Genomic DNA, 24,670 nt, shown 5'->3' with positions numbered 1-24,670 from the left:
CCCTGGTGCACTGACCTTCTCCAGTTCTATAAGGAAGCTGTCCAGAGACTCATCCGAGAGTTTGCCTACTTCAAACATGGTGACTGCGTGACTCTTCAAGTTCTGAGAAAGAAGCACAGTAGTACAGCTCTGGTTTTCCTGTTTTATGCTAATGACACAGCTTATGCTTTATAATATCTTTAAACTGAAAGATGGACAACATGAGCAACTGGTTCTTCCAACTACAACAGCAGTTCTCACTGGAAACTCTCCTACTGCCTGAAGGAATGTAAAACAGAGTTGGCTGCCTTCAGGACTAGCTCTGAACTTATTATAAAGCACTGAATGACTTTATATCTCATCTTTACGTTAAACATCATTATATTGAAACAAGCATTTGACTTACTGGTGAAAGATTTCCCATCATTAAAAATGCAGTAAGAGTGGAGTCAAATAAGAATGCAATACGCTTTGTATACCCAGCGGACAGACCCAAACTGCTTATACTGGCTGTATCAGCTGAAAAAAAGTTAGAATACGAAATCAAGTCAATGAAAGCCTTTTTTTTTTTTTTTGCTTACATCTGAAATAAGCTTTTGCTTCAGCTTTGTCAAACAAACTTAATTAAACATAAGCAATATTGCAGTCTTAAGCTAGTTAAGTTTCCTTGAGTCAGGATCTCACTACGTAGCACAAATTGGCCTTGAATTCCAGTCCTCCTGCATCCAGCTTCCCAGAACTATGATTGCAAGTATGTACTAATATCAGATGAGGGCGATTTTTTTTTAAACTTTAAAAGTCATTTAAATTTGTGTTGATGTCCTAGTTAGTCAACTTGACACAAGGCAGGATCTTTGGGGAAGGAGAAACCTCAACTGAGAAAACGTCTCCATTAGACAAGTCTAGGGTCATTTTCCCGATTGATGATTGATGTGGTACCACCCTGAGTAGCTGGCCCTGGGAAGTATAAGAAAGCTAGCTGGACATGAGCCTGGGCACTAACAGGTAAGCAGCGTTCCTCCAAGGTTTCTCAATTCCTGCCTGCAGGTTCCTGCCTGAGTTTCTGCCTGGCCTTCCCTTCTTGATGGAAAGCAGAAAGAAACCCCTTTCCTCCTCAAATTGCTTTTGATCAGGGTATTTTATCACAGCAGCAGAGAGGCAAACTAGCACAGTTCATTTCCTTGAAAACCAGAAATAAAAATTCTTGATGATCGCCAAGATCAGTAAGCACTATCAACAGGCCTATGTGCCTCAGTGTGTGTCTCGGGTAACAGGCAGAACAGGAGAAAGGCCACCCCAGGTTCCTACTACCCTCAACTTTAAACACTGTGTGTCTCCTTCTGGGCTTAGCCTGCATTTTCTCTTGGGCTGAAGTGGCCTTCCCTCATTGGCCAGCGAACTCACAGCCACTCTAACACACAGCCTCTTCCTGAATGTAAAGAAGTTTTGGTTTTTTGTGTGTTTTTTTGCAGCCCCAAATACCACAATTGCTTGGGTTTTTGTTTGTTTGTTTGTTTGTTTGTTTGGGCTACGCTTCTCCCCTTTCTCTCTCAACTTAATTTCTAGAAAGCAAGTGCCATATTCTTATTTATCATACCCTCGAGACTTCACAATATTGGTAGGGTCTCAGACTGCATACTAAATAAGAAGTCTAACACAGAGCTATAAAGGAGATATAGGGCCATGTCTGGACAGCTGGCAGACCTACAGACAAACTTCAAGTTAAACTGAGCTGCTGCTAACCTGGGTCTTCTTGACTATTTGTATCAGTGTCAGTGGCCGAAGAAGCTTCTTGCACAGGACTCCTACTTTCCCCGCCATCCCAGGATAAGAGCATCTTTTGTGGGTCTAAAGTACTCCTGTTAATGAAGAATACATTCACTTTTTACAAATGCCATACATGATCTCACACGACAACAGCTACTCAAGTTGGTACTTACAACTACAAACAATCCACAGAATACAGGTCAATATACAAGTGTGAAACTGAGAGGCGTTTGCACATGGCTTTGGACACATATAGAAAGTATCATCATTAAAACTCGCCAGGCGGCAGGGGCCCACGCCTTTAATCCCAGCACTTGGGAGGCAGAGACAGGCGGATCTCTGTGAGTTCGAGGCCAGCCTGGTCTACACAGCAAGATTCAGGGCAGGCACCAAAACAACACAGAGAAACCTTGTCTCAAAAAACAAAATATATATATATATGAAAGAAAGGAAGGAAGGAAGACAGCATTATAATTAAACTCAAGCACAGGCTTCAGGGAATCCAAGTTCTTATACATTTTACAAAATATCAAATGTACTTTGCTCTTGGTTTTCATCACATTATACAGAAGGGCCATCACACCAAGATGACTGAGACACTATTTACAGGATTCACCTCAATGGCATGGTAAATAAATAAACTTTCTGCATGTGAAAATTCTTTTCAAAAGGAAACTGTATCATACAGAATAAATGAATTACTTTAATCTGTTCACAGATGGAACATTCTTCCATGATGAATGAAGTTGATCCAAGTTTATTACTTGTCCCTTCTTGTGGGCAAAACCCAATCGGCAATACATTGAAACAGCATTCTGAAAGGAATGTTAAAGAAAATCAGCATTAAAACAGACATCAGAATATTTGTAGAAAAAAACAAAACCACTGTAACAGACTAGACCTCTGGTGATGTGCAAGCCTTTCTGTATCTTACCTACAGAGCAATCTGGCCAGGACCACCATCCCCTAAAGCTTCTTCTAAAGAGGCTAGCGGTGCAGCTTTAACAGACACTGAGCAGGCTGCCTCCTGCTGCCCACTCTAATGTGAGCGCTCTATTTCACCTGGTGGAAACAGACTCAGAGCTTCTCATCTCCCCATTTCTCTCTGCAACTGTCCCTTTACCACGCAGTTTCCTCAAGCAGCCAATAAGGATCAGTGATGTATCAAGATAAAAATCAAATAGCAAAATCCACCCAATACTCACACTACAAATAAAAGGTCAAAAATAATATACCTTCACCAGTGATAAGTCTATCTCAAGGACATTTGCGAGCTAGAAAACAAAATTGAAAATTACAATTTCATTCTCAACACTATCAGCATATCAACAATCAAAAATGTTTTTGCCACACTTACCTCTGCAACATTAGTGTGCTCATCTATTGAGACAAATATCTTATAGAGTAGAGTTTCAAAATAATCACCTTGTACCCGATTCATTACAAAACCTTCCAGAGGAGGAACTGAAATAAACAAAACAGACTTTTTTCAGCACTAGCTTTCATAAAACAACAAAGGAGAACTCAAATGCCTATGCATAAAGAGAAATCATTCAGAGACAGAATACAGCTTTTATGCATTCCATCTACTACATAGCAACCTTCCAAAAGTTCCCAGTCAAGGCCACACACACCATCTATACCAGAGCTGTCTAAAGGGTTCTCATGGAACTCTGAGTTACTGAGGCAAAGGGAATACTAGACAGTACAGACTTGGTGAAAACACAGGGGAGCAGAACTGGGCCTTCGAAGGTTTGTGATGTGTCTGCTTTTGAAGCTCACAGGCCAAGAAAGGGAGCGATGGAACACTGAAAGAGTTTACGCTCCTTGGAAACAGCGCAGTCAGAAGTCACTAACATCTGCTCCTCCTCAGTGGCCAGAGGTCCAGACTTTCCCTAGCACAGCAGACAGCCAACCATGGTAGAATGTTCAGTCACACCAAGGTATCTCTCTTGTCTTAACACCCGCCACTTTTATCTGATTGACCAGCAAGCTCAGCCTAGTGAACAGTAAAGGAGTATGCTTTTGTTCATTCACACCCTTCCATGTGTACGCTTCCCTTTAAAATGCCTTGGAGAAGCGGCTGGCAAGATGGCTCACTGGGTGAAGGCACTCAATGTCAAGCCCAACAACCTAAGTTTAATCACCCACATGACAAAGGACAGAATTAGACTCCTGAAGGTTGTGCTGTGACTTCCACGTGAACACCACAGCATGTACATGCATCACATGTACTTACATACACAAAATAAAATGTAAAAAAATAGAATCTCATGAGAAAGTGGGGTGCATAGGCCACTAAATTATTCCCCACAATAAACACTAAAGGTTTCTTAGAAATATCTTAGCAAGTCCCTACTTGACAAGTTACTTCTTATCCTACAGTACTGCTGTGTTCAAGCACTTACTGAATGAATGCTTGCTGGGTGCTAACACCTGCCAAGTACATTACATATACCATTTTGTCTTTTAGCACTCTAAGTTGTACAATTTTATAATTATCCCTTCCTTGGAGATACCAAGATACGAAGCAGTTAGGAATTTCAATATATAACTTATATCTAAAATGTCAGGATGAGCCAACTCTTTACAGAGATATAAATCAGTTTCTAATGTATATTAAATTAACAAAGTATGAACTAAAGTCCAGCTTCTTTTTTTAATTTTATTTTTTATTTATTTATTTTTTAATTACACTCATGATATTAATTACATTTGTGTGGTACTCATTAATTATATCTGAATTTTTCATTCCATAATTATTATTTATTATATTCATTAATTACATTAATTGTATTGATTTTTTACATTCATGATATTATATCCTGATACTACTGTCCATTTGTGGGGTTTTCCCATCACACAAAACAGAGATTCTGTACTTAGGAAATCATTGTTCTATATTCCTTTCTTCTCCATCTGAAGATAACGTCTAATCTTTCTGTCTCTATGAATCTGTTTATTCTATATATTTCATGTAATACAATTCTATAGTATTTGTCCTTTTTTTGAATGTAAAAACATTTATGTACAACTGCAGGAGAAATAATATACAGATAGCTTGAACATAAAAACAGGTTATAATTTAAAAGTCCAAGGTTATTTTAAACAGTAAAATATTTTCTCTGTAGAAACTAGTATAAATGATAACATTTCTAGCTTCTTAAACTATGGGTCAGAATCCAGGGTTTTGTGTGTGTGTGTGTGTGTGTGTGTGTGTGTGTGTGTGTGTGTGTGTGTTTAAGAGAATGGAAGCATTATTTCATATCAAGTATGAAAATATGTTCCAGACAGACTACAGATTTGACAAGTTATTACTAACTTTTAGAGAGAGAGAGAGAGAGTACAATTCTTCAATATATTCTTTAAGTATTTTATTAAAAAATCACAGACAAATACAGGCACTAAAGCATTAAAATATACATGTAGAAAAAGAGACTGTAAGAGCCAAAGAACCAGGACATCTGCTGTTAAGACAGTATCTTCTTGAAAGAAAGGAAGAAGGAAGAAAGGAAGAAAGGAAGGAAGGAAGGAAGGAAGGAAGGAAGGAAGGAAGGAAGGAAGGAAGGAAGACGGACAGACAAGAAGTCGGGGAGGGGGAGGAGATCTGGGAAGAGTTGAGAGGTGAATATGATCAAGTACGTTGTATGGAATTCCCTGGGAATAAAACAGTATGTCTTTAAAGACAGAATAACTGTGTTAACATTGGAGTCCTCCACAATCACCCCTCTAAAGCTTTCATTCCTGCATACATGACTGGCCTACCATCCACAGCACCCACATCTTTGTGGACCATGTGGAATGCCTCCTCTGAAATAGCCTGCAAGGGTTTCATGCTGAATTTGATGGCCTCTGTGCTGCCAACTTCACCCTTGTGGGTTCTTTCAAGTAAAGGAGCAGACAAGAAAGGTGAGGTGCTAACAAGCAGCTATGAAGGCAATCATCTGTCTGCACCAGCTAACTGCCAACTACTCAGTGAAACATCAGACTGGGTGACTATACCAAAGAGCCACCCATTCACCCTCCCTCTTCTCTCCAACAAACCAAAGAACTACTGCAAAGTCCATGTTGTTGCATGCAGGAGGATGAGTAACTCAAAGCCAGCCTACATACAAGTTCAAGGCTAATCTGGGCTACGTTAGAACCTCAAAACAAAAAGACACTAATGTAAGTCAGTGTTCAGATCGTCAGCAGTTAAAACAGACTGAAATCAACAATCCACTAGTCTAACCCCTGAGTGACTCTCAAGTCAAATCAGCTTACAGATAAGAATAGGCACAAAATTAATCTTGCACATTCCCAACAGTCAGGAAACTACTACCACCGCTTCTGTCTCCAAGACTCATTTCCTTGTTAACAGGCTTCAAGTCTAAACCTATTATTACACTTGCTATATCATCAACTTCAAACCTAGATTAACTAAGTTAGTGTTTCACTTCCTTTTTAACTGTCTTTCCAAGTTTAAACAGAATTCACTGCTGTGGATATCGCTCTGTGTAAATAAAGTTCTGATTGGCTAGTGGTCAGGCAGGAAGTATAGGCGGGACAAGAGAGAAGAGAATTCTGGGATGTAGAAGGCTGGGGGGAGACACCGCCAGCTGCCGCCATGAAAAGCAACATGTAAAGACACTGGTAAGCCACAAGCCATGTGGCAAAGTATAGACTAACAGAAATGGGTTAATTTAAGATAGAAGAAGTAGATAACAAGCAGCCTGCCATGGCCATACAGTTTCTAAACAATGTAAGTTTCTGTGTGCTTTCTTGGTTGGGTCTGAGCGACTGTGGGACTGGCGGGTAAGAGAGATTTGTCCTGACTGGGCCAGGCAGGAAAACTCTAACTACAATTCACCTAAGCATATGGTCCACAAGGCATTACTGGATCGGGGATGAATCTCATAACATGCCAACTCAAAGATCAAGACGTGCCATAGCCTGATGACCTGTCAAGACAACACTGACGAGGAGATAGTTCTGGAATCAGCCCAACTACCATCTATTTCTCAATATCAAGTCATTCTCCAGAATCTAACTCTTCAGATTCTTTCTCAAACATTGTTTCAGTATGATTTTTTAAAAATCATAAACAATGACAATAGCTGAATGATATCAGAAAACTACTTATTACAAACATCTAACTATAAGTTCAGTACTTCTACAAAACGTAAAACTTAACAGTGATCTCATTTGGGATTGTAGGAAATTTATCTTGAAGTTCTACTATTTTAATATAGTTCTATATTTTAATATATACACAAGAAACGAAATAAGAAATGTTAATAAAACCACAATGGGTTAAATGTAAAAATTAAACAGGAATATCTAAGATTATAGAATGATCTGTGTTAAATGTATTAGGTGCATATATACCATTTAACTTCAAGTAGTCATTCAAAATAGAGTTTTAAATGTCAGCCCAGACTTACCAGCTATACAACTGTCATCTGATATGGGTACATCCAGGTAAATAAAGCCTTTGTTATACAAACCTACAAAAACAAAAGCACCTTATTTTAGATGGGACACTATACAATACCATTTTTTTCCTACAAGCCTGACTGCTGGCTTTCTGTGATGTCTTAAACTGAATGCTACATGAAGAAAATAGTGTAAGAAAAAACTAAGTAGATTTTCTAAATCTTGATTTCTTACACATTTTCTGAACTCCAAATCCCTTACCATTCATTTGTATAGGCCTGTAATTCCATCCACACCAGAAAATAAAAGCCTGAGATCACATTTCAAGTAACATGACTTAGGTAATAGACTCGATTTGGGCTGGTACAGTAACTGGTATTCCTTCTCAACTGTTTAAAACAAGTTTCTGAGTTGACAGAGACCATGCCTACTAAGCACTTACTGTGTACTACATTGTAATCGAGTGACCCAGAGAGCTGAGGGCCTGAGTCGATGATCTTATCAATAGCGCCTTTCTCAGGAAAAGTGCATATCTAAGAAAAAGAAAACATTTTCAATAATTAACTAATTTGTAAGTCTCCTAAGATGTATTCACATCGGAACCCATGACTGATTACATGTATGGAATGAACAATATCACTGCCATTTATCACCTTAGAATTGAATCAATAAAACCACGCAAAGAACCATCACTTAAATTGCCAAACTAAGGTGCCAACAGTTTAGATAACAAAATCACCCTAAGTACTAACATCTGCTGGTTAGTGGAAATGCTCACTGACAGACACCAATGTTTATTCTTTTTCTTTAAAATGGAATCAGATACATGAATCCAAATCCTTACCACTTAGTGCACTAGGAAAACTCCCCATGAACAGCACTGGTGAAGTTCTGACAGCTATGTTAGGAAGGGCTTCAGTGAAGCAAAACAGCTGAAGCTTCCAACTTTAAAGCACCCTCCTCCAGACGTACACCGACAAGCACAAGTCAATAAACAAAAGTGTAAAGGTCCCCAGTCCTTCAACGCACACAGATGCTCCCGGTTCTACTCTTCTTTGATCGGCATCCTTTCCTTTCCTTTCCTTTTTTTTTTTCTTGGTTTTTTTCGAGACAGGGTTTCTCTCTGTAGCTTTGGAGTCTGTCCTGGACTAGCTCTGTAGACCAGGCTGGTCTCGAACTCAGAGATCCACCTGCCTCTGCCTCCCGAGTGCTGGGATTACAGGCGTGGGCCACCACCCGGCTGCATCCATTTCAAAATATGTACAGCTTGGATCAACTTGTGGGGTGTCAGTGCTCTTGATCTTGATACTATTACCCCAACAAGGCACCTACCCTATTCAGTGTAATTCAACAGTGACTGCACTAGAGATTCCAAAGAAACTGCCTGAGTATCTGCCAATCGGACCCTCCTGTCATTATAACTTGAGTCATTTAGTTAACTGCCTTGTGTTCACTTTCCTCATCTGTGAACTGGGTACAAACAATTCTTTCTCCTGGGGTTGTCAGGAGCCTTAAAGGAGATAAGAACACAGTTACATTAGTGTATAGCACACGTGCACAAAGTGAGTGTTCAGAAGCTAGCCATAGTATTATGGCCACTAGGTGTAACATCACGTCCCTTTACACAAGACAAGTAATTAAAGAGACCATTAATTAAGATCCCAAGTTACTGTACATGAACCAAATCATCTAACCTAGTAAGATCATTTGAATTAGCTTGATTTTCCACAGGAAAATAAAATATTACTTTTTAAAACATTATGTAATGTCATTAAAAATTATAAAATAGGTTAAAAAATAAATATTCTGGCTTTAACCTTTTCTTTTTCTTCTGGTTTTAGGCTATAAGGATCTCTACCTTGATGTCATCTTCTGTGATGTATCCAGCCTGCACCACCCACCATGCCTCAATGGCAATCTCCACTGGCTTTATTGGTAGAAGATCACGGGCAGTTTTCCTTCTGAAGAATTTCTGCAATAGTATACGTTTAAGGATTTGCAACCAATCCAAATTACCACTTTCTTCCCTCACCATATAAGACATTACAACAGGCTCATCTTTTCAAGTTTTCATGTTTAGAATGCAAAGTAGTCTAGATACCGTAGCATCACTCTTACTTTAAAATAAATTACTTAAACCTAGACCTCAATTAGAAACAAATGAAATGAAACCCCAACGTTATAAATACATTTGAAAATGTGAATTTATTTCACCCAGTAAGTGAATTCTGGGGCTAAAATGGCCAAATAAAAAGACAAGCAAGGCAACATTAACTACCCGTTGTAACTTATTAATCACTTAAGCTATAACCTGGTGAACACTGAATGCCTGCTCACTGCCCCTATAATATAATATACATGTGAACTGGTTCAAGGTAGAGTCTGTTATTTCTACCACTTGAAACCAAACTCTGGTTGTAGTCCAGTTCTGACAAGGAGGCTGTAAAGCAAGAGACGACTTTACCTTTGAAGATCTACACTGATTCATCAGGTCAATGTACTGGTTTCTTCCTATGCCAAGAAGCCGCAGACCTGAAAGTAAGTCTTTCCTTTAATACAACTTGAAATGTGAGTATACACTCAGCGACATTAGAAAAAATTCCCAGTTTATAGTCTTTTAGTAACTGACTGACATGGTCTATCAATATCAAAAATAATTCATCACACAAAATAGATGAAATCTCAACTTTGGGAGCGATGAATTTAAGTGGCCACTTTTTAAAAAATTTTATAATTAATTTTACGTATCAGCCACAGATTCCCCTGTCCTCCCTCCTCCCACCCCCGAGCCTTCCCCCCTAACCCACCCCCCATTCCCACCTCCTCCAAGGCAAGGTCTCCCCTGGGGATTCAGCCCAGCCTGGTGGATTCAGCTGAGGCAGGTCTAATCCCCTCCTCCCTACACCAAGGCTGAGCAAATGTCTCACCATAAGTCCTAGGTTCCAAAAAGCCAGCTCATGCACCAAGGACAGGTCCTGGTCCCACTGCCTGGGGGCTTCCTAAATAGTTCAAGCTAACCAACTGTCTCACTTATCCAGAAGGCCTGATCTAGTTCCATGGGGGCTCCTCAGCTATTGGTTCACAGTTCATGTGTTTCCACTAGTTTGGCTATTTGTCCCTGTGCTTTTTCCAAACATGGTCTTAATATCTCTTGCTCATATAATCCCTCCTCTCTCTTGCCAATTGGACTCCTGGAGCTCCACCTGGGGCCTGACTGTGGATCTCTGCATCCACTTCCATCAGTCTCAAGAGGCACTTTGGACAGTGCTAATGAGGACATGTTGAAAAAGCAGAAGTCCTCCAGGTTTTAAGAAGTAAAATTATGCTTTTCAGCAGAAGCTTCTTACGTGCAGAACTACATCACATGTTAACTATAAATTTCACAAAATAGGCATAGTGAAAGCTAGCAGATCCCTGTTTGTGGAACTCCACACGCTACTGTAAGATAAGTGTGCAGGCTGTCCTTCCATCAGCAGACACACAGCCTATACAACAGCAAGACTTAGAATAAAGGTTAGTCCTAACTTTCTGACTCCAGAATACTCTTCCCATTGATATTGGGCTAAACCTCACATCTGATTTGTATTATGAAATAAAATTCTCATTAATAATGTTGCTCTCAACTTTTACTATTTCCTAATAAACAACACGCATACACAAGGACACACTCCTTAGTAACTGGATACTCACAGTCAGCAGCAGTAAAATTAGGCAATGAATCATAACTTTTCTCACTATTCATGATGTCCTTTGAAAAAGAAAAAATATAAAATATGAAATGGAACTTTCCTTAAATATATATATAGAGAGAGATAGATATAGATATAGATATATGCATACACACACACAGAGACACACACATATTTTGCTACAGCCGAATAGAACAACAATTATTACTATAGGAAACAGTAGGTCACAGCTAACACCCTAAAACATGCATGCACCACTGTGGTACTAAGTCCGGGCCTCAACACAGTAAATAAAGGGTGGGCTTTTGGGTCTGGGTTTCTTAGAACACTCTCTGAGTCTCTGACAGTTGCCCTGCAGTTTCTATTAGAGCTTGGGGTTCTAGTTTTTCCACATTTCATATCTGAGCCTACATTCCTACCCCAAGAGAAGGCCAATGACGTAACAACTCTATCAACATGTATCCAAAACACACACTTTGAACACGACTATAATTACCTCCAAGTCTTTGCTCCTATCTCAATTCGTATCAGAGTAAATTAGTATCTGGCTTTTTCAACTCCAATCTTCTCCAGAAATATCCAACTATTGATTGTTGGATAAGACCCATTTTCAACCCAGACTTGACAATCATTTAAGAAAAAAAATCCAGAGAACAGTGAGCATGGGATGTAATTGAAGTGAAAGCTGGTAAATGTACAAAAATTCTTTCTGTTCTACTCCCAAACCTGGTGGATACCAGAAAAATAATCAGAGAGACAAGAGGAAGGAACTGATCAGTCGCCACTTCGTTACCCCACCATGCTTCTTCATCATGCTACTGGGACTCTCAGAACCCCTAAGGGAGAACCTGAGATACACAAGACTCTACAAGTGCCATAGAAGAGTGGCTTCCAGAGCTAATGCAGGGAGCTTAGAGTCAAGGGCACCAGGCACATCACACCAGGGCACTAGCCTCCCCACTACTGTGGGTGTGCTTGGCCTCTCTGAGTATCTGCTTTGCTCTGCTCTTCCAGTGTCTAGAGAGCCCAAAACAGCAGGACTCAAATATGAACAGTGAATAAATACTGGCTATATATGGCAATCTTTATAGAAATATCACTTTAAAAAAAATAGGGAATTACTATAAAGTTATTCAACAAGAACCAAGTACAAACCAGCTAAAAGTTAGTAATTACAGAGACTAACAGACAGGACAGTGGACACAACTCTCCTTCCTGACATGTATTTTATATATATATATATATATAAAATGCTGGATCTGTACCATTATTTTTTTATACAAGGTGAACAGTTAAATACACTAAGTTTCTCTGATCTTACTGTCCAAGTCTGCAACCCATGTTTTCAGTCTTATAGATTTCAAGCAATAGCTGTACCAACTGCTGGTATAAATAACTGATTTGAAGGGCAAACAACACCTTCAAAACACAGAACACAAGCCGCCACCTTCCCAATACAAAAGCATCACTTATGGCAACCATGTGCACATGTGTGCTTCAGCCGCCTTGTGACCAGTCATCCCTGACACACAGCCAAGTGGACAGACAACATCCATGACAGCTGAGAGCAGGGAAGCTGGTGGTCCACTGTAAGCTGTTCCTGACTCAGAGTCCCAAAACACCCCACTGTTAACTGTCACTCCCACTAGAAACTAACCTCCATGATCCCCGTATAGTATGAAAATGGTGTTATCCTCAGGCCCTTCACCATAATGTCAGATAAGTGGTAAGGGTACAGCATGAGGTGATCACGACTGTATTTCAGCAGCTCCTCATAGTATTTGCGTTCATCTTTCTTGACATGTTTAACTGCAAGAAAAGGAAAATTTCCACTTTTCCCAGATTTCTTACTGCTTCACTATATACTTATGAAACACATACTTTTTAACTTTTGAAACAGTATACAAATTAGATAAGAACAAATAAACTGTTGTAACAAAATAACAATTTTATCACACAAAAAGTTAGACAGTCTTCATCATGTATGTAAGTTAAAACGTAATAAGACATATAAGGAGAAAAGAATTCTTACCAAATAAACACACAGAACCAACAGACACAGCTGTAAGTCTCACACCCCTGAGCACGTCACTTCACAGGCTAGCCAGATCACACACTAGTTTTCAATGAAGCCCATTTTTAAAAGGCATTTTGCTTTTTGTTTTAGTTCTGAGTGTGAGAGATTGAAACCAGGGCATACATATATCCACCACTACTGAGCTGTACAAAACTAGCTTCAAATTCACGCTAGAGGCCAGGCAGCCTCGACCTTGCAATTCTCCCATGTCAGCCTCCAAAGCAGCTGAAATTACAGGCCCATGCCACCAAGCCCCCTTGTTTGTCTGTCCACTCATGCATGTACGGGTGTGTGTGGGTATGTGTGTGTGCACTGCACACATAGGCCAGAGGTCAACCCCATGTATCATTCCTCAGCAGTGTTGACTGTGTTCATTTTTTTCAACTTAAGTATGTGTGTGCACACAAATGCAGTCAAAGGGTAACTTGAGGGAGCTAGTTCTCTCTTCCCACCATGCAGGTCCTAGGGATCGAATTCAGATGGTGAAGTTTGGCAACAACTGTCTTTACCCACAAAGCTAATCTATCCTCTACCCCCCCCCCCCATTGTAGACAAATTTCTAAATGGATTTGTTAAATAAAAAACATGGAGCCAGATATAGGGGTGAACAACTGAGAGAGATCAGGGAAATAGGGAAAGCCACAGCCAACCTTACCTCACCAACTTGGCAGCTTCCAAATGTCAGTTACTTACTATCTACCACACACATATGCCTTGCTGTTCTGCCATCTGATTTGCTCTCTGTCCAGCTACATCACTTCCTCTTGCTACACAGCTCTGTCACTTCTTGTCTGTCTGTACAGACCTCCAGACCTCCACGGTTAACTAGTGTATTTAAGGCATGTGCCACGACCACACCTGGCTCTGTTTCCAGTGTGGCCTTGAACTCACAGAGATCCAGACAGATTTCTGTCTGCCAAGTGATAGGATTAAAGGCATGTGCTACCGTTGCCTGACTTCTTTGTTTACTTTATTAAAACACAAATAAAATATTACCACACCCTACTGACAGGATTTCTCACTGGGACCTAGGGCTCACCACTTAGGCTAGGCAAGCTACCCAGGGAGCCACCAGGATCTGCCTATCTCTGCCTGCTCAAGGCAAAAATAGAAGCATGCCACCACCTCTACACCAAACTCAGGTCCCCATGTAGTTAGCATTTTAACAAACTGAACTATTTCCCATGTCCCAGTGTTCTGTTTTTCAAATGTAGAAAGCCTTCTGACTTCAATAGAATTTGTCTGTATAGAAACTCTACAGAATATTACGCTTTAAATAGAAGTAACACTATCAAGACAGAAAATAACCAAACTAATTTGACAAAAAATAAATAAGCACTTTAAATGGAAAAAAAAACAAAACAAACAAAAAACCCTACAGAACTAACTGGACTTAAGACTTGATCCAGTTCTTATAGTTTCCATTAAGGTTACAGAAGTCAGGAAAGAGCTGGCGACCAAACAGAACTTGAGTACTTCAGCACACTCTCTCACTCAGACGAAGATGACCCTGGATTAAGGTGTTATAGGGAAAACAGACCTATAAACAGCACTCCAAAAGGGAATTCTCCTGACAATTAGAAAACTGCACAACCTGAACTGTTGTTATTCTGTGGACTGACTCAGTACAAATGTTCCCCCAGTCCGTCCATGGAGAGCACACTGAAAACATGGGAGAGATCTGGAAAATGAAAACAGCGGCGGGGTGGCAGCATCACCTCCACCAGCGTAAGAACGTCTCCACTTACCTAGGTTATTTCTGTAGCGCAACTGGTTGCGGATACTGTACAAGACAACCTGTTTCTCATACTCCCGCTGTGAGTTTCCAAGACTCTAAAAGAAATTACACATGGCTATTAAACAGTTTGCAGATGAACAACAGTACTATGTCTGCCATAAAACTAAAAACTAACAAAAAAAAAAAAAAAAAAATGACCCCTAATTTGACCCTGGCATCTCTAACGCCTAGAACTGAATATGGAGTATTTTTTTTAAGTTTTATTATGTTAACTGTACTACTATGACATTAAAACAAAATCCCACATGTTCTTTGTAGTGTTCCTTTCCAGAACGATTTACTTAAATTACTCAAAAGAGTTACATAAAATAAGAAAGCAGTATGAGAACAAGGCCTTACTTGTTAGCAAGGCTGTTAACAAATATATCCTTCCAGGATATCCCCGACTTAAGTGGGATGGACAGATGGATGGATGGGTGAGTGGATGGTAGGGCTTCTCACACCGACACCTATGTGAATTTAGGAATACGCAACTACGGAAGCAGAGTGACAATCCAGTCATTTTGAAATGAGCTGTGATTGCCGGAGGTGAAGATTTCCACAGAATGTACATTTCAAATGTGCTAAAACTTATTTCTATAAAACACCATTCCCTTAGTCCTGCTTTAGAAAACATCTGGACAAATTCTGCCATTCTCACAGACAGCTGCTCACTGGCACCTCGCAGCCTTGGTGCCACAACCCTCAGAATGCCAAAACCCAGACATGTTCCAGTGCCTTACATAAAATAGCATCACATGTGCATATAGTCTGCACACACCCTACATTTTCCTGTATATTTTCAATTGTTTTGAGATTACTTCTAACATCTTCTAACAAGTTGACAGACTCTATTATCTATAAAATAATGGTTAAAGAAAAAAGTCTGTACACTTCGGGATAAACCTTTTTTTGCAATATTTTCAGTCAGTGGTCATTGAATCAGTAATGCACATCCCACAGACAGAAATACAGAATTGTCCATAATAAACAAAATACCTGCTAGCTGTGCACATAGTGTTTTAGGTTCAAAGTTGGAACTATGAAAGCAAAGAATAAATATGCTTAATAATAGTCAACATTACATTCATCTGTGACCATAAAGTTAACTTAGTATCTCAATGCTCTCTCGCTTCTAATTACTAGGTATAGTTTTGTTTTGTTTTGCTTTTTTCCTGGCACACTATAAAGCTAGACTAGACATCTTTAATGACAAAATGATTCGAGGATTCAGTTGGTTCTATTTTTTTATAGGTTCTTAAGAGTAAATGTCCATATACTTATGTTTTGCAATCATATAAATGAAACACCTAACTTTAAACTGTCCTGCAACTGGTCAGGCTGCAGTGACATGATGTGAAAACTTGAACGTCTTTCTTCCTGCATTAGATTAGTCTATCACAGCTGGAGGAAATCCAGCTGTTCCCACCTGTAACATCCCAAGTGCTGTAGCAGAACGCAAGCCTCCGGCCATACCGAAGCTCACTCAGAGGCTCAGAAGGCAGCCGTCTGCCAAGGCTCCCGCAGCTCTGCGGCCAAGTCTGCAGAGTCTCCTTTTCAGGAAACACCACACATGCTGTACGCAAGCATGCCATCCCGCTACAATCACAGCAAGCTCCGAACTTGAGGTTTCGGTCTTTTAAGCCATCATTACTTACCTGTGTCACTGAAGAATGCTAACTCCATCGCCATGTGTGCAGCATCTGATCAGCTCCATCAGTCAATATATGGTATGCACACAAATCCCTAACCATGGTGAACGTTTTATTCGTCCCTCAAGAAATACATAAATGTCTGTTGAGCAACTCTTTGACTCTACCCTTCTCCAAACCTCCCATCATTTTCAAATACTTGTTGCCACTACAGACCTAGACAGCAGACCAGGGAAAAGAGTCACTTCACTACCACAGCTTTGGCTGCACACAGGAGGGCCTGGCGGGTGAGCTGGGCTTCATGAAAGAGGAACCTCAGCAAATGAAGCAGCTATGTGATAATGAACACGAGCAGCAGAGAACCCTAAAACAGGCTTCCTACAACCCCAATGAATACATCCTAATGGGTACTCCTCTACCAGACAGATAGATGACAGACAGACAGACACTCCTCTACCAGACAGATGACAGACAAACACTCCTCTACCAGATAGATAGATGACAGACAGACAGACACTCCTCTACCAGACAGATGACAAACACTCCTCTACCAGATAGATAGATGACAGACAGACAAACATTCCTCTACCAGACAGATGATAGACAGACACTCCTCTACCAGACAGATGACAAGCACTCCTCTACCAGATAGATAGATGACAAACAACACTCCTCTACCAGACAGATGATAGATAGACAAGACACTCCTCTACTGGATAGATGATAGATAGACAGACAGACAGACATTCCTCTACCAGATAGATAGATAGAACCACATTTTAAAATCTGATCCATCATAGGATTCTCTTTAAATAAAGGAACTACTGTGGTGGTATTGTGTTCCCCCCAAAATTGTGTGTTCCCTGAAATAAACATATCTGGGGTCAGAGAACAGACAGCCACTAGAACGAAGCCAAAATTGGTGGCTAGAAAATGGGAAGAGTAAGCTATAGCAGAAGTTGGGCGGTGGTGGTACACACCTTTAATCCCAGCACTTGGGAGGCAGAGCTATCTGGATCTCTGAGTTCAAGGCCACTTTAGAAATAGCTAAGCATGGTGACCCACACCTTTAATCCCAGAAACACAACCTTTAATCCCAGGGAGTGGGGAGCAGAAAGAGAAAGGTATATAAGGCGTGTGGACCAGGAATTGGGGGAGGAAAAAGCATGTAGTTAGTTTAAGCTTTGGAGCAACACAGTTCAGCTGAGATTCATGTGGAGGAGGACTCAGAAGCTTCCAGCCTGAGGAAACAGGATCACCTGAGGAACTAGCAAGGTGAAATAGCCATGGCTTGTTCTGTGTCTCTGATCTTCCAGCATTCACCCCAATAACTGGCCTCGGGTTTGATTTCATTACTAAGACCTTTTTAAGTTTCCTATTACAAACTACACGTTGTGTCAAACAATGAACCACCTGATACTTACAGCTAACTACAGAAAAATCCTGAAAACAATGGCCTGACTTACATTTCTTTCTCCTGCACTAGTGACAGAACCCAAGGCTCTCTGTACATGCTCAGCTCATCTATAATTTTTTAATGTACCTTCTAAAGTCTGGGGTGACCCAATTTTTTTTTTCCTCATCTCATCCACATTGGAAAACAAAAAAACTGTCTTGAAAGGTTTTTTTTTTTGTTTTTTTTTTTGTTTTTTAATCTGAGTCTCCTTCCTCTAGCTTTCAGAACTGGGAAATGAGTCATTTCCAAATTTTAAGCCCACCAAAACTTACTGGAAATCATCACATCAACATACTTAGCATTTATAACACCAATATATACATTCTTTCCAAACAAAATAAAAAATCTCCATTTTCAGTACATTTGAGATTTTTATAGCCATTTAAGAAGCATTTCAAACTGACCTCATTACATCTGACAAACAGCTACTAACAACCAACTATGTACATAGATGCTTGGTACAAAGCCTAACGAAGAATCTGACCAGAACATGCACCATGGTGGGGTGACCACTGTGACGGATGAGAAGGAACAGTACAATGAGAACATGGCTGAGGGCAACTATTTTATAATCAGGGGGCTAGGGAACATGGCTGAGGGCAACTATTTCGGAATCAGGGGGCTAGGGAACAAGGCTGAGGGTAACTATTTCGGAATCAGGGGGCTAGGAAAGCTCCCAAGAAATGCCTGAGTGTCAAAAAGAAACTGATAAAAAACGGACAGTGAAAGGATTGGGATCGCCTTAGACGCCTCAGTCCAGTGTAGTGTGAAGAGAGGATGGGAAAGGCCTGTAAGAAACCAGACAGAAAGCTGATGTGATCTGAAGTGGCCCTTGACTCCAGGAAACCACGGTGAGGCTGGAGAAGGCCTACAGGACAAACGTACAAACCAAGGCCACACTCAGCCCAAATAAAAACAAGGGGTGCTTTCGGTGACTTCACACAAAAGCTCATCTGGTTATATCTGGATTGAAGGTTTAGCTCTGACCTATATATAACAACATTTACTAATCACAATTAAGTTGGAGGATGCTTTTGCCAATACTAATTATAATCAATTATTTAATGGATATACTCTAACTGTTTAAAAGGGAAATAAAGGACTATTTATGCTAGCTGTCTTCAGATATGTCTCAGAACACATTTGTCTAAAGAAGAAAACTATCTGCCAAACTCTCATTCAACTTAAGAGGAACTTGTTCCTAAAGGTTTAGACTTCTCTTTTCAAGTTTCAGAACCTGACTCTTTGGCATCCTAGAGACCTTTGTCCCTGAAACCTTGCCATTATCTAGGGCTCTGGTATCTTAAAAGTATGTCCTTTGTCCACACTCCCCATATTTATTCAATATAGTACTAGAAGTTCTAGCTAGAGCAATAAGACAACAAAAGGAGATCAAAGGGATACACATTGGAAAGGAAGAAGTCAAACTTTCACTATTTGCAGATGATATGATAGTATACATAAGTGACCCCAAAAATTCTACCAGGGAACTCCTACAGCTGATAAACTCCTTCAGTAAAGTGGCAGGATACAAGATCAACTCAAAAAAAAAAAAAAAAAATCAGTAGCCCTCCTATACACAAATGATAAAAGGACTGAGAAAGAAATCAGAGAAACATCACCCTTTATAATAGCCACAAATAATATAAAATACCTTGGGATAACACTAACTAAACAAGTAAAGGACCTTTTTGATAAGAACTTTAAATCTCTAAAGAAAGAAATTGAAGAAGATATCAGAAAATAGAAGGATATACCATGCTCATGGATAGGTAGGATTAACATAGTAAAAATGGCAATCTTAACCAAAAGCAATCTACAGATTCAATGCAATCCCCATCAGAATCCCAAAACAATTCTTCACAGACTTGGAAAGAAAAACACTCAACTTCATATGGAAAAACAAAAGACCCAGGATAGCTAAAAGAATCCTGTATGATAAAGCAACCTCTGGAGGCATCACCATTCCTGACCTCAAGCTATACTATAGAGCTATAGTAATAAAAACAGCCTGGTACTGGTATAAAAACAGACATATGGACCAATGGAATCGAATTGAAGACCCTGACATTAATCCACGCACATATGAACACCTGATTTTTGACAAAGAAGCCAAAACTATACAATGGAAAAAAGAGTATCTTCAACAAATGGTGCTGGCATAACTGGATGTCAATATGTAAAAGATTACATATAGATCCATATCTGTCACCATGCACAAAACTCAAGTCCAAGTGGATCAAAGACCTCAACACAAATCCAGTTACACTAAACTTAAGAGAAGAGAAAGTAGGAAATACTCTTGAACACATTGGCACAGGAGATCACTTCCTAAATATAATACCAGCAGCACAGACACTGAGCACAACAATTAATAAATGGCACCTCTTGAAACTGAGCTTTTGTAGGGCAAAAGACATGGTCAATAAGACAAAAAGACAGCCTACAGAATGGGAAAAGTCCTTCACCAACCTCACATCTGACAGAGGACTGATCTCCAAAGTATATAAAGAACTCAAGAAACTAGACATCAAAATACTGAACAATCCAATTTAAAAAAATGGGCTAAAGAGCTAAACAGAGAATTCACAAAACAAGAATCACAAATGGCTGAAAGACATTTAAAGAAATGCTCAACATCCTTAATCATCAGAGAAATGCAAATCAAAACGACTCTGAGATACCACCTTACACCCGTCAGAACGGCCATGATCAAAAACACTAATGACAGTCAATGTTGGAGAGGATGCGGAGCAAAGGGAACACTCCTCCACTGTTGGTGGGAATGCAAACTTGTACAACCACTGTGGAAGTCAGTATGGCGGTTCCTCAGAAAATTGGGAATCGAACTACCTCAAGACCCAGCCATACCACTCTTGGGCATATACCCAAGAAATGCTCAATCATACCACAAACATACATGCTCAACTATGTTCATAGCAGCATTATTTGTAATAGCCAGAACCTGGAAACAACCTAGATGCCCGTCAACTGAAGAATGGATTAAGAAAATGTGGTACATCTACACAATGGAGTACTACTCAGCAGAGAAAAACAATGACAGCATGAAATTTTCAGGCAAATGGATGGAACTAGAAAAAAATCATCCTGAGTGAGGTAACCCAAACCCAGAAGGACAAACATGGTATATACTCTCTCATAAGTGGATTCTAGATATAAAGTAAAGAACAATCAGACTGCAACCCACAGAACCATAAGGCTATATATATGGCATGGAGGACCCTAGGATGACTGTAGCTTATAATAAGATTTGGTTTTACTCAATTACTGAGCAACCCTCAATGAAACATTACACTATTAAGATAAGAATTTATACTGTATCAAGCTGATAATAGAAAAATAAATAAATTTATTAATCTAAAAAAAAAGAAAAAGAAAAAGAAAGAAAAAAGAAAAGTATGTTCTTTGCCATGTGATGGCTCACCAGAACCCATTAGCTCATTCCCTAGAACTGGGACTCACCAAAATAATCATAAAACCATTACCACCACTATTCCATACTTTGCAAAATTACACTTGCTGCCCATCACCAAGAGAAAACAGAAATCAATGAACTGAAAGAGAAACAGCGGCCCAGGAAAGTGCCTTACATGTAGTACACATACCTCTACCTTTTTAAGACTTCCAGCCACCTGTCGTTTACTGTCCTTTTACTGTCTGGTTTTGCTAAAATACACACTCCGTGGAGGCATGCTCTTTGTCTGACTGATGCAAACTATCTGTACCCCAAACCAGGTATAACATCCAGTAGGTGCCCGATAAATACCTGTTAAACAACTGAGTACATCTGCCATTCATCATAAGCATCAGATTTTTAAAACTCTCAGGTCATGATCCTCTTGACACATCCTTATAAAGCCGGTCTGTCTATAGGACAAAGTCCGACCACACAAAGCACACATACCCTTCCAAATCAGATCCTGACTACCCTGTCGGCCTTACCAGTTACCACCCTCACACATTCAACAAACACTTCCAGATGCATCAAGACACACACACACACACACACACACACACACACACACACACACACATCTGCAAACTTTGGTGACTGTTCACTGCTCTGTGGAGACGTGTTCTTCCCTCGCCCTGGGAGAGGAGGGTCTTCGTTCCTCATCTTCCACGGTCCAATTGAAATGCTTTCAGTCACACATCCAACTGTAAATGGGCCACCTTCCTCCCACATACACTCCAGAGGAGTTTGAACTGCCCCCCGCCCCGTATTGTATGCAATGTTCTCCCACCACCCTTCCATTTTAGAGCCCGGGGGCTTTACTTTAGCTCTCCGGAGTGCAGGCCCCTGGCTTATAGCGCCTGCGGGCCGAGGTAATCGGGAGAGTCTGGGGGGAACATCACTCCATCCTTCTCGGCGACGGAGCTCGGACTGTGCTCAGGGCAAGCGACGGCGGGGCGGGGCGGGGCGGAGCCGTACCTGTCTCACGTTAGCAGGCAACTTGCTCCAGGGGTAGTTGTGTCGGATGTGGAACTCGACGTCGATGTTCATGATGCCGGAGCCCAGGCCAGCCGTGGCCGCGGCTGCCACGCCGCCAGCCGCTTCCCGCCCGCACGCGCCCGGCCCGTCAGCGGAGCCCGCGGGAGGCCGCACGCCTAGGCCGCGCCAGCCCGGCGCCGCCCCATGGCCAGGCCTCCACAGCTCCGCCCGGCGCCGGCCACGGGGCAAGGTGGCAGCGACTACGACCCGTCCCTCCGCCGCACCAAGTTTCTTCCTAGTTTCGGCCTGCCGGAAATGGCTCTGCGCTGACGTCACTTCCGCCCGCCAGCGAGTGTAGGGGGTGAAGCTCCTCCCGCTGGGCCCGCCCCGCCCACTGCACGCGGTTGAGCGGCGGGAGGAAGGCGGGGCCCGGAGACCCCGGGAGTCCTCGCCTGCTGCTCCTGATCCGGGGCGCTCGCCCTGCAAAGCCGCAGCGATCTGCACCGCTGACGCTGTGTGACTCAGTTTCCCCAAATGTGAGTTCCCGGTGGCTCTGGGCAGGCGGCTAAAGGCACGGCGGTCGGTTGCCGGAGCAAAAGCGCGGCTAGTGGAAGGACGACTCTGGCCGCCCCGCCGAGCAGGGCAGGGTCACCGAGTGTGACGGGGCGTCGACCCACCCACTGGGCGGGAGCCGCTAGCGGCGTCATCCCTTCCATGCATGGCTGGTATCCTGGGGATGGAGAACGTTGGACTCCTTCCAAGATCCAAATTCTTAAGACGTGGCGGTGGGAGGGGGGAGCAGAAACTTGAACTAGCTTCGTTCGCTTTTTAAAGACGGAACTCGGGTGTTACCCCCTTCCGCTCTCCTGAAGTCTTTGGGAATGGTTTCTTCCCGAGTGTGCTGTGCTTCCTGAGCAAGCGCATTGATTACTGGCAACACCAAGACGCGAGTTCGGTGTTTCTGTGTCTTGTTTTTGTTTTTCATTTTAAAGCAATGGTTTTTTGTTTGTTTGTTTGTTTTAATGCCGAATGCCGTTTGTTGAAGGAGGGAGGAGGTCTTAAATACAGGCTTACTGCACAATGGGAGAACCCGGGAAGGCAGAAGTTCGCTACCGATAAAGCAATGTTTTTAAGTCATGTTTCGTTATACACTGCATATACGAACTGAGAACATGTAAGACACTTAATCCATACCTCAGCAGCTGACAAGTCTGAGGCATACTCATTATGTCCAATTAATTGAAACTGTTGTGCTACACACCGCTCTTACATCAGTGTATTGGTCTCCTCGACAAAGCTTAAATTTACTGAACTCCAACAATGGAACGGTATACAAAAGTACAACCTACTATGTATCAACTCCTTAGCCTCTAATAGATTGTCAGCTCTCACCATGCTGTGAAAGATTGTCACAGCAGTTAGCCGTATTAGAAGGATGAAGCCAGGCTTGGCCGGCTTATATGACTAGTTCACAAGATTGCTCATTATAACAGAGCCCAAGCGGGCGGGGAGTTAATATTTATTATTTATGTATAAGAGTGTTTTGTCTGCGTGTATGTATGTGCACCACCTGTGTGCCTTCGGGGGCCAGAAGAGGGTATCAGTTCTGTCAGAACTGGGTTGCAGACAGCTGTGAGCCTCCACCTGGGTGCTGGAAACTAAACCCAAGTCCTTCACAAAAACAGCAAGTGATCTTAGCTGCTGAGCCATCTCTCCAGGTCCAGCCCAAGGCTGTTTGATAGAACCACCCTTTGAATTTCCCAGGGACAGCCTTCATGGAAGTATTCTGCCTCTTTCTCTAGCTTAGGAAAGTTCACTTCAAGTCACTAACATAAATTCCCCTCCACATTTTACATGATTCTACATATGGGCCAAACAGCATTCTTCAAAATCTTTTTATCTAGTACAATAAAAGTAACAAGAAAATTAAAGACATTGCCGGGTGGTGGTGGTGGTGGTGGTGGTGGTGGTGGTGGTGGTGGTGGTGGTGGTGGCGGCGGCGGCGGCGGCGGCGGCGGCGGCGGCGGCGGCGGCGGCGGCGGCGGCGGCGGCAGTGGCGCATGCCTTAAATCCCAGCACTCGGGAGGCAGAGGCAGGCAGATCTCTGTGAGTTCGAGGCTAGCCTGGTCTATAGAGCGAGATCCAGGACAGGCACCAAAACTACACAGAGAAACCCTGTCTCGGGGAAGAAAAAAAAAATCTTTGTTTTAAAATCCCTACAAACCTTTATTTCCACTGCTGATGACAGTTAAAGCTGGTGTGAACCTATTAAGTTTTTCTTTTTTTGTTTTTCAAATAATATTGAATCTGACTTGGACTCCGCAGAAGCTAGTTATGGTGAATGGATGCCCGATAAATCAGATCAGCCTTACCACAGTGACTTATAATAAAGGCTGTCAGTATGT

General features: G+C 41.5%; 1 protein-coding gene across 1 annotated transcript in view; it reads right to left on the bottom strand.

Moving 5' to 3' along the window:
- The window catches only part of Fam91a1 (family with sequence similarity 91 member A1), a 46,488-nt gene extending 23,579 nt beyond the window's left edge, over positions 1-22,909 (bottom strand). Inside the window, exons 1-14 of the mRNA XM_036208201.1 lie at positions 22,266-22,909; positions 14,676-14,760; positions 12,508-12,659; positions 10,852-10,909; positions 9,626-9,693; positions 9,020-9,133; positions 7,604-7,694; positions 7,170-7,232; positions 3,104-3,210; positions 2,982-3,020; positions 2,449-2,561; positions 1,723-1,838; positions 386-498; positions 16-102 (exon numbers count right to left, since the gene is read on the bottom strand). Coding sequence (XP_036064094.1) covers positions 16-102; positions 386-498; positions 1,723-1,838; positions 2,449-2,561; positions 2,982-3,020; positions 3,104-3,210; positions 7,170-7,232; positions 7,604-7,694; positions 9,020-9,133; positions 9,626-9,693; positions 10,852-10,909; positions 12,508-12,659; positions 14,676-14,760; positions 22,266-22,337 — 1,278 coding nt within the window. The 5' untranslated portion in view covers positions 22,338-22,909. The remainder of the gene's footprint in view (positions 1-15; positions 103-385; positions 499-1,722; positions 1,839-2,448; positions 2,562-2,981; positions 3,021-3,103; positions 3,211-7,169; positions 7,233-7,603; positions 7,695-9,019; positions 9,134-9,625; positions 9,694-10,851; positions 10,910-12,507; positions 12,660-14,675; positions 14,761-22,265) is intronic.
- Between the last annotated feature and the right edge of the window lie 1,761 nt (positions 22,910-24,670).

The sequence above is a fragment of the Onychomys torridus genome, chromosome 16 (assembly GCF_903995425.1).
Source record: "Onychomys torridus chromosome 16, mOncTor1.1, whole genome shotgun sequence".
Classification (NCBI taxonomy): domain Eukaryota; kingdom Metazoa; phylum Chordata; class Mammalia; order Rodentia; family Cricetidae; genus Onychomys; species Onychomys torridus.
Note: the sequence above shows the minus strand (reverse complement) of the source record. Positions and strands in the feature narration are given on the sequence as shown.